The sequence below is a fragment of the Rhinoderma darwinii genome, chromosome 4, assembly GCF_050947455.1.
Source record: "Rhinoderma darwinii isolate aRhiDar2 chromosome 4, aRhiDar2.hap1, whole genome shotgun sequence".
Lineage (NCBI taxonomy): Eukaryota > Metazoa > Chordata > Amphibia > Anura > Rhinodermatidae > Rhinoderma > Rhinoderma darwinii.
The window spans coordinates 29,106,512-29,116,730 of record NC_134690.1 but is presented as its reverse complement, the minus strand read 5'-3'; the positions used below and the strand labels follow the sequence as shown (position 1 = coordinate 29,116,730).

At 41.0% G+C, this 10,219-nt stretch overlaps 1 protein-coding gene across 1 annotated transcript in view; it reads right to left on the bottom strand.

The window, feature by feature from the left end:
* Positions 1-958: 958 nt before the first annotated feature.
* Positions 959-10,219, bottom strand: part of MEP1A (meprin A subunit alpha) — a gene marked incomplete at its 5' end in the record, with an annotated part of 32,375 nt that continues 23,114 nt past the window's right edge. The window contains 7 exons of the mRNA XM_075863555.1: positions 959-1,150; positions 2,088-2,292; positions 3,724-3,894; positions 4,841-5,314; positions 5,448-5,663; positions 7,368-7,517; positions 8,207-8,428. Coding sequence (XP_075719670.1) covers positions 1,003-1,150; positions 2,088-2,292; positions 3,724-3,894; positions 4,841-5,314; positions 5,448-5,663; positions 7,368-7,517; positions 8,207-8,428 — 1,586 coding nt within the window. The remainder of the gene's footprint in view (positions 1,151-2,087; positions 2,293-3,723; positions 3,895-4,840; positions 5,315-5,447; positions 5,664-7,367; positions 7,518-8,206; positions 8,429-10,219) is intronic.

Genomic DNA, 10,219 nt, shown 5'->3' with positions numbered 1-10,219 from the left:
TGGGCCCTGTTGTGGCTGGGGGCATTTGTCATGTCAGGACCTGGACTTACCAGAGAATACCCCTGTCCTCTGGTGGGCCATTCCAACCCCGCTTTCTTGAGGTCATCATGTACTAGCACTGGTGCATACCTTCATCAGTTCCATCAGGATAAGTTCTTATACAGGATCTGCATTTTTTTTTCCTATTCTCAAAGGGGTTGTCTGGGAATAGAAAAAAGGATCTGCTGCGTTTTCAGAAAAAAAAACATGGGTTTAGTATGGTATTGCAATTCACCCCGTGGAGAAGAGTGGTGCTGGTTTTTAGAAAACCATCCCTTTTCTAATCCCAGACAAAGCCCTCTAAGCACACAACAGTCCGGATTTTCATGGAAAATTGTAGTCCTGTGAACCACTTCACAAAACGGGTGAGGATCACAAAAAAGGGTGGGTGTTAGTTTGCATTAAAATAAATGTTTTACATGTGTTCCCATGTAAAGAGGGGGTGAGGTTTAAAATTCCCCCACGATTTAGGATTAAAATGTTGGTAAGCATGATGGAGGTCAGTGGATTTGACTTAGACAGGTATCTACTTGTATAAGAAAGGTATTTGAACAGTATTGTAAACTCACGTATATTAGGAAATTGTTTGGATCCCTATTTTATAAATCCCACCATGTCGTTACGGATCCAATATCAGGAATCCCCAGCGATCAGCGGTTATTATCGGGGGTAACAACATTTTAGTTGCAGTGGCCACTACAGGGGAAATTTAGTATTACATTCCAGTTCTTCAAAGGAATGGCCGACCATCTAATACATTGACAGGCCAGGTCTGCAAGAGAGAGACATTCTTTTTTTTTGCCTCAAAAATAACCTACCTACCTATAGTCCTACAAATGGACTATAAAAGATGCAGCATCTTATACTTCTATAATTCTAAGAAAATTTAAAGTCATACATGAATATTTTTTTTCCTTTATTTACATACAGTGAATGACACTTTTGTGAGTATAGAGACAGATTTTATTTTCTGCTTATTATGGCAAGGACTGCGATACTCAAAGCAATGGTCCCAGCTACTCCTCCGATCATCATTCCAAAAACATTGCCGTGTAATTGGGTGGTTTCGCAACGTTCACCGATGTACATGAACGCCTGGCTGGATGCACACCTGCAATTCAACATCAGTCAATAAATGACAGTATTTGGTAGGATAATAAAACATATTGAGTCTACCACAAAAGGGGCATTGTTTCTAAAAACAGAGGGAAAAAAAAGGTTATGTACACTGGGTCTCCACAGTGGCGAGAAAATCAAGCAAAGTCACACACTGCCACCCGGGACTGTTGGTGATGATCTTGGTGATCTTGTGAGGACAAGTCTAGATGAATCTACTCATTAGTGAATCCTAAAAAAGGGAAACTCTAGTTTTTAATTTTCTCCATTTCTTGGGCCTTCCATTGGACCCACCCAGGATACATCGTATAAGGTCTAATAAGTATTTGTTAATCACTTTTATAAGAAATAGACCCTAGTGGTAAGTAATTAGCTCACCTTGGCTGTCTTCTGCAAGACCTTTGGGGCCCTTTAATCTTAGGGACCCATTATTGGGTCACTGGTGAATCCCCAGTTGAAACAGTTTGGCCCTGTAGAGTTTACTTTTAGCTGTGCAGTGACCCAGTCAGTGGTGGACTGACCACATGGGCATAACTACCAACCTTTGAAACCCAAATCGTATGACAGTTTAAGACCTCACCCAGGAATGCCCCAAATGGCCACATTTCTATAGGCTCAACTCTTCTGCATCCGCTGCATTGGCTTCCAGTCAGTTTCCAAGGTCCCATGGAATTTGTAGCAAAACTAAAGTGGTTGGTAAGGGGCCTGTGACCATTATTGTTATGCTATAAGACCACCCCTGTCGAATCTGTAATAGTGGCCTTATTTCTTGTCTTTAAACTTTCTGAGTAACAGATATAAGGGAATTTTAATAACTTGACTCAAAGTCTCTACACAATCCAAGAACATTGAGCATAAATTTCTTGCTTGCATGACCCCTGATGCCCGTCTCACTGACAGCTATAACCAGCTACAACCATGACATATTGTACCTGCAGTTTGCTCTGCCTTTCTCCATCACACAGACTCCTCCATTCAGACACAGGTTGTCATCACACTGGGTTTCCATTGGTTGGACGTCATTGTTATTCCAGGGGTTCTCCAAAGAACGTTTTTCCCTCTCACGTATTTCCTCTTCCTCCATTAAAGGCACAGAAGGCTGGATGGGAACTTCCGTCTTTATGAGGTGAGTGAGGTCTGGAGGACAAGGTGGAAACATACATACTGAGCAAACACTCTCCAATAATAGGATGCCCCTTTTAGAGAGGACCCAAAGTTTGCTCATCAGAGAGCAAGCCACAGATTCCCAATAATGGTGTATCAGCCATGGATGTACCCATGACTGTATGCCAGCCACAGATAAATCCCACCATGTCGTCACGGATCCAATTTCAGGAATCCCCAGCGATCAGCTGTTATTGCCGGGGGAAACAACATTTTCGTTGCAGTGGCCACTACAGGGAAAATTTAGTATTACATTCCAGCTCTTCAAAGGAATGGCCGACCATGTAATACATTGACAGGCCAGGTTTGATAGGTCAGGTTATTTCACTGTATGCCAGCCACAGATGTCGCCATCACTGTATGCCAGCCACAGATGCCGCCATGACTGTATGCCAGCCACAGATGCTGCCATGACAGTATGCCAGCCACAGATGCCGCCATGAGTGTGTGCCAGCCACAGATGACACCATTGCTGTGTGTAAGCCACTTATTCTACCATAACAGTGTGCCAGCTACAGATGCACCTATATTATTTTGCCAGATATAGATGCCCCAATGTGTGTAAGCCACAGATTACACCACTGAAGTAATTAACCCACACATGCCTCCATAACTGTGTATACATCACAGATGCCACCATTGCAGTGTGTAATTCACATAAGCCCTCATGACCTTGTGCCAGCCACATAACAGTACGCAGTATATAAACTTGTATTCCTGACAGTACCTTTGCGTTATAAAAGTGCTGATATTGTAATCAGTGTCAATGGCTCCCAAAATACCCAACTGAAAAGTTTGGCCAACCCATGCCATCCATGGGCATTTGCTTACCCAATAGGCATATTGATTGGCTGACAATTGCTTTGATTCCTTTAGAGGTGATCAATTTTGCTGGATGCATCCTGATATAGGTCAGTTTGGGAAATGATTCATAAACTTGGAAAAACGCAAAGCAAAAAGAGGGTGAATGATGGGTGAATGGTAGTAACTAGAGATGGAAGTTTTTGCCTGTTTCAGTTTGCAATTTTACAGCCATCAAGATATAAAAGACAAATTTGGTGAATTTAAAGGAACACTCCAGGAAAATGTATCCAATGTGTTATACCTAGAGCAGAATCTGAAGAGGTGGAGCAAGACACAGAGATTCAAGGAACACCAGAGAGATTCCTAGTGTCATGCCCCGCCCCCTCAGGCCCTGCACTAGGAAAAACACAATGAATCAGTCTGGGCCAGATTGTTCCTATAAGAAAATAATAGGTTTATTGGTTTTGTGTATTGTAATCTATAGACAGGTTAATCTGGTTACAAGGTGAAACAATTTGCTAGTAGCATTAGTAGATATTATATATGCTTCCATACACTGTTTATTGCTACCTTAGATACTGTATTATAATACATACTTACCCACAAAATCCGCAAACAAGATCAGATCATCATTTTTCAGAAAACTCCTGCGTTTTAAATTGAAGTGAGTGATGAAGGTTGGCCAGCCAAAGTCTGTGGTCCTTAAGCAGTTGCAGGAAGGATCCCATGTGCCAGTCTTAGAAGGTCTCTCCCATCGGGAAATGTTCATTGCTATTAAAAAGTTTAAAAAGTCAATTGTCAGAGAAGACTGCCCATGGTAGGGGGTTTAGTTGGGTGATTTGCATATAATTTACTAACAAAATTATAATCCCTACTTGAAAGAAGGGTCCCTTGGCAATAAAATGACCACAAAGACCCTTAACGATCAACTGTATTCTGTGGGTAAACTTGGCAGTAAGTGTTTAATTTCCCTGCAGCGCCACCACAGGGAAAATTAAACATTAAACAGTGTCCATTCAAATTGATGGGCAGGCTGTGTAATGCAGGACAGGCCCTCCAGAGATAGATAGACGCTCTTTCTAACCGTTCCCCATTCTGGCCCTCTATTAACACAGAATTCCCTAATGAGGTATATGAAAATGGGTTTCAAAACTAGACAAGCCCTTTAACTGAGATTATATTGCGTAAAACAAATATGGCAATGAATTTAGGAACATTAGACAACAATAAAATGACTTGAGGCAAACAGTGCCAGGCAGCTGCTGCAAAGGCAAATACAATTATAGGATGTTTGGAAAAAGATACAGATGTACAGATATATACAGTACAGTTTTGGGCTCAAAATGACGTAACAAATCTGCAGAGGATTCAGAGGCTGGTGACATTATGAATTAATAGAATGGATTGGATGCTGTAATAAGAAAGTTTAAAGAAATCAGCAGTATGTCATTTGGACAAAAGATGGCTTAGGGGTGACATTAAATACTATGTCAATTTTATCAAGGTCTGAGATACAAAGATCTGTCAAATGAGCATTTTCTGCCCAGTTTGGATACCATGCCAATAAGGTATCTACTATGTCTAGAAAAGCCTTCACCATCAACACAAAAACGGATTCTTTACTGTAAAAGCAGTAGATTATAGTAGGAATTTTAGCCAATGCAACCCTGACTACATGATGTAATATCGATGTCTTTGTAGCGCACTAATTACTTACGTTGTATTATGTGATCTGCTAATGTTGTGAAGCTTCTGCTAGAAGACATCCTTTGACGGATATCTGGATCTTGATCCAACAGTGTTAGAATAATCTGACGGTTTAAGGCAGGCCAAGTCAAGACAGCATCATCTTCCCCACTGCACAGGTGGAATGATATCCCAGTGTATCCGGTGTAGGTGGATGAGTTTTGCCCATGGGGATAGAGACTAATACCAAATCTGTATCCATCAGGGCTGTTGAAACAATCACTGACAAGCCGATCTCCTTTAACGGTGTTAGACAATATCTGGCTGTAGTTCCGGATGGTCCACACGGAATTGGGACAGGGAAGTTCTGATAGAGTGATGTCATCAATAAGAATACCGCCACTAGTGGTCTTATTATCTCCTTGAACACCTTGGAACAGATAGCGGAATTTTTTATCTGCGTTCAGGGTCACATGTGCGATTTTCCAGTTGTGGTCGTTGTCACCTGAATTAAGACGTAGATATCCAGTCAACTATACTATTGCATTAAAGTTAGATTAGAAACAATTGTTTTCCTTCTTTCTTTCCACCCTAGGGCTAAGCCTTCTTAAATTATCCATACATTTTAATTACTATACCATGAATTGTGTGAATTTTCTTCATCCTTCGAATATTCCCAGTGCCATCGTCTAGGCGGAGCCAGATGGTGAGTCTGTCCTGGGGGCTCCCGTCCATCTTGTAAAAAAATTGCAGACACTGCTCAGTCCTTTTAGGATACAGAATACGGGACTCCAGGACAGCGGTACGGCCAATGGGTCCAGAGTTGGTATTAAAGTGCATAACATAACCTGAATCTGTTTAAAGAAATTTAAAAAATAATAATAAAAAAAAATGAAAAAATAAATAACACATTTTTGTAAAGTGCACAATACAAAAATATCTACGTGAATGTAGTAAATATTTGCTACTGACTTATTGGTCTTTTTGATGCCTCTTGCAAGCAATACTGCAAATGGCCGAATTTATTTGAACCACTCCTTCAAGGGGTTTCAACTCATGGCCTATCCTTCGGACCCCCACTAATCAGGAGAATCGAGGGACCAGTGTGACTGTGCCTCTTAAAGCAGTTTCGCTCATTTAAGTGTACGGAGTACACCACTGTGCTCGTTCATGAATCTGCTGATCAGGAGAGTTCTACCGATCATACAGATGTAGCCATCTTTATCTTGACTTTTAACGCATTGAATACACAGTGGCAAGAAACTTTAACCTGACTTTTTCAATGACTTTTCAATGGCTTTTGTTGTGTGATGTCACGCTGCAAGTTATAGGAGTCAATATAAACTTGGCTACATCTGTACATTGATGACAATTTATATTTCAATACACTGAACAGTGTGTATTGATATATAAATGATGTGTTGTACTATGTTATTAAGGCACCTACACTGAGAGGGAAAGGAGACAAGGAGAAGATGTTAAATGCCCTTTAGGACGGGGCCAATCTATTTATTTTTATTCTTTGAATTTTAATTTCTGTTTGACATAGCTGTATGAGATTTTGATTTTTGTGGTACAAGTTGTATTATATGTAGGTGCCTTTTTTTTTTTTGTACAAATACATTAGAGTTCAATTTATATTCTTTAAATGATGCTTTACATATATGGTACCAGTTGTTAACAAATGTGTGTGTATATTATTCTATGTTTTCAAACTTATATTTAATAAAGCTTATTTATTGCAAAAAATTTGTGTTTGTGCGTTGTATTATTTAACATTTTTCATATTTTTTTATTTTTTAAACCATAGGGGGATTTTTAATTTAAATTTTTTATCTATAGCGTGCCGGCATATATCTATAGTATATGCCAGTACATTAGCCTGTGAACTAATATAAACAGTGTCTATGCCCTAACACCAGGGAATATGGTCAGACAGATGTGGGGTCCTACAATGGGCCCTCGGCTGTCTGTCCATACAAGGTATGGGCCCCAATCGCATCGCAGGAATTCCTCAGACTCTCCCTCTGAATGCTGCGATCAGTGTGGATCGCGGAATTCAAAGATTTAAACAGCGGAGATCAGAAATGCCACCGTTAGAGCCGGTACTGGGTTTGTCCCGTCATCAGAACAATCCCTGAACATAAGCCACTTGGGCCCCCCTCTATTATTTAGAGAGGAGCGCTGATGCACAGAGAAGTCCTTCCTCTGCAGGCCTCAATGTTGCATTGTATTACTTGGTCTTCCATTGAATTTCCCCTGCAGATTCCTCCATATGCCATTGAAGTTTTCTTTTATGTTGTCAACAATTTACAGACAGGTCCATAGTCCACATGTCAGCACACCTGACAATGCCGAACTAGTGAAGATCCACATTCTACAATATTCTTCTGATTTTCTCTCAACAGTAAATAAGGCAATTGACCCTTGACATGAGCAATGACTATGTAACTTGTGTGTATGTTTATAACCACTGATAAGTCTCATCACATGCCTTTTGCACAAAGGTTGACCTCTTATGGGGTTATTTGGAAGACTCAGCTGTTGGGGTATCTTACCTCTGCATCGTCCAGCTAAGGTGTGATCACTAAATGTATCAGAAGAACCCAACTCGTGGATCCAGTCTGCATCATCTGTGGTTGACTGGACCATACCACAAATGTTGATGAACTCAAAGGAACATTGATCCAAAAGAATGAGGGGAAAGGCTGTAAAGAAGAACACCAAATCAGTTAAGCGCATAGAAGACAGAAATATTTATATATCATTGGAACAGTTGTCTGGAAAATCCTTCTGAAGACCAAAAAATACAAATTTAGTTTTGGTTGAATATTCTACCTCTTAACCCACCAACCCCTCCGATTTGAGATCAAGTAGGGAATTGCCCAGACCCTCTAAGTTATCCAGTGGTCCCAACATTCGAGATCAGTGCTGCCCAAAACTCTTGTAATCCTCCTCTGTCCCCAACCCAACTGAGTAGTTTGGTAGCTTAGAACAAGACTACTGGTGGTATGGTTATAGCAACTATCTTAAAGAGTCCTCATCACCAACAATGGAGGGACTGGAGCCACCCATCAGTAGGAGTATCTTCGAGGAAACAAGCAGCAACCAAGATGTAATCCCAAGATAAAGTTTCTAACAGATGGAACAGATGTGTCCCTCTGGGATCTACTCCCGAGCTTTAGATGGGGTCTGGTGCTGGGCTTCTATGTAACTTCTATGGTTGGATGATGGAATGGTGAAGACCTGTAAATAGCATGGGCCTATTGGGCAAATACCCCTTTTGTCCCTCCTATATTTTAACCTGCAATATATAGGCTATTATAAAGTCATGGACACTCAGAGCTTCTATTAAATTGGGAATATGAAACCGGACATGTGTGCTGATCATACATACTGCAGTTGTACATCCGGTTTAGACGTTCCAGGTCTATGGCGGAAAAGTCAAGACGTTGTCCGATGATGTTATTAAATGCGGGGATCTTGGCGGTGATGGTTGGGACACTTTGGTTCTTGTTGAAGGAGAAGGGACCGTAGTGCATGACCGACTCATAATCATATGGAGTGTTCAGATCTGTTATAAAGTCGTCTCCATACGTGTTGAAGTTGTGCCCCATGCCTGAGAAAAAGTGGTCAACGTGAGACTATCCATATGTGTATGATGGAGCTCGTCCATACGTAGAGGAGACGTTAGTAATAACTGTACACACTTTACTGTATATTATTGGTGTATTCAATATCTTACATTTGCATTACCTGCCGTATATTAGGCACTCTGTCCTCAAGAATTTATGTGGTCCCAGGTTATATAAGTTATTTATTAACACTTTGCACACTGGTCCCTGGTCCACAGGCTAATGTATTACGTGATTGTATTACCTCCAATATATAAAGTATATTTAAGAAGTTCTGAGACCATATAAAGCATAAGGACACAGTCCAAGTACACTTATACAGGTCACGGAAATCCAAGGCGACGAATATTCTTTATCACTCAAAGTATGGGGTCTATTGTTCCTTACAACACACACCTCAGCTGCTTCAGAACCTCCATTTGAAAAGTATGGGGCAGATTCTTGTCCACCGTTGATTGATTGAGATGAAATGCTGCTTATTTTAAAATAGGTTTAAAGCATCTGAGGTGTATATCATGAGGTTCTGCAGCATCTGAGGTGTATATCATGAGGTTCTGCAGCATCTGAGGTGTATATCATGAGGTTCTGCAGCATCTGAGGTGTATATCATGAGATTCTGCAGCATCTGAGGTGTATATCATGAGATTCTGCAGCATCTGAGGTGTATATCATGAGGTTCTGCAGCATCTGAGGTGTATATCATGAGGTTCTGCAGCATCTGAGGTGTATATCATGAGGTTCTGCAGCATCTGAGGTGTATATCATGAGGTTCTGCAGCATCTGAGGTGTATATAATGAGGTTGTGCAGCATCTGAGGTGTATATCATGAGGTTCTGCAGCATCTGAGGTGTATATCATGAGGTTCTGCAGCATCTGAGGTGTATATCATGAGGTTCTGCAGCATCTGAGGTGTATATCATGAGGTTCTGCAGCATCTGAGGTGTATATAATGAGGTTGTGCAGCATCTGAGGTGTATATCATGAGATTCTGCAGCATCTGAGGTGTATATAATGAGGTTCTGCAGCATCTGAGGTGTATATCATGAGATTCTGCAGCATCTGAGGTGTATATCATGAGATTCTGCAGCATCTGAGGTGTATATCATGAGGTTCTGCAGCATCTGAGGTGTATATCATGAGGTTCTGCAGCATCTGAGGTGTATATAATGAGGTTGTGCAGCATCTGAGGTGTATATCATGAGATTCTGCAGCATCTGAGGTGTATATAATGAGGTTCTGCAGCATCTGAGGTGTATATCATGAGATTCTGCAGCATCTGAGGTGTATATCATGAGATTCTGCAGCATCTGAGGTGTATATCATGAGATTCTGCAGCATCTGAGGCGTATATCATGAGATTCTGCAGCATCTGAGGTGTATATCATGAGATTCTGCAGCATCTGAGATGTGTATCATGATGTTCTGCAGCAGCTGATGTATGTATTAAAAAGCTTCTGCAGCAGCTAAGGTGTGTCTTGTGGTTCTTCAGCATCTGAGGTGTGTATTAAACGTTTCAGAAGCTGCTGAGGTGTGTATTATGATGTTCTGCAGCACCTAAAGTGTGTATTAAGAGGTTCTGCATGAGCTGATGTGTATATTAAGAGGTTCTGTAGCAGCGGAGATGTGTATTTTGATGTTTTGCAGAAGCTGATGTGAATATTAAGAGGTTCCACAGCAGCTGAGGTGTGTATTATCCAGTTCCGCAGCAGTTGTGGTGTTTATGATAATGTTCTGCAGTATCTGTGGTGTGTAGTGTGAGTTTCTGCAGCAGCTGA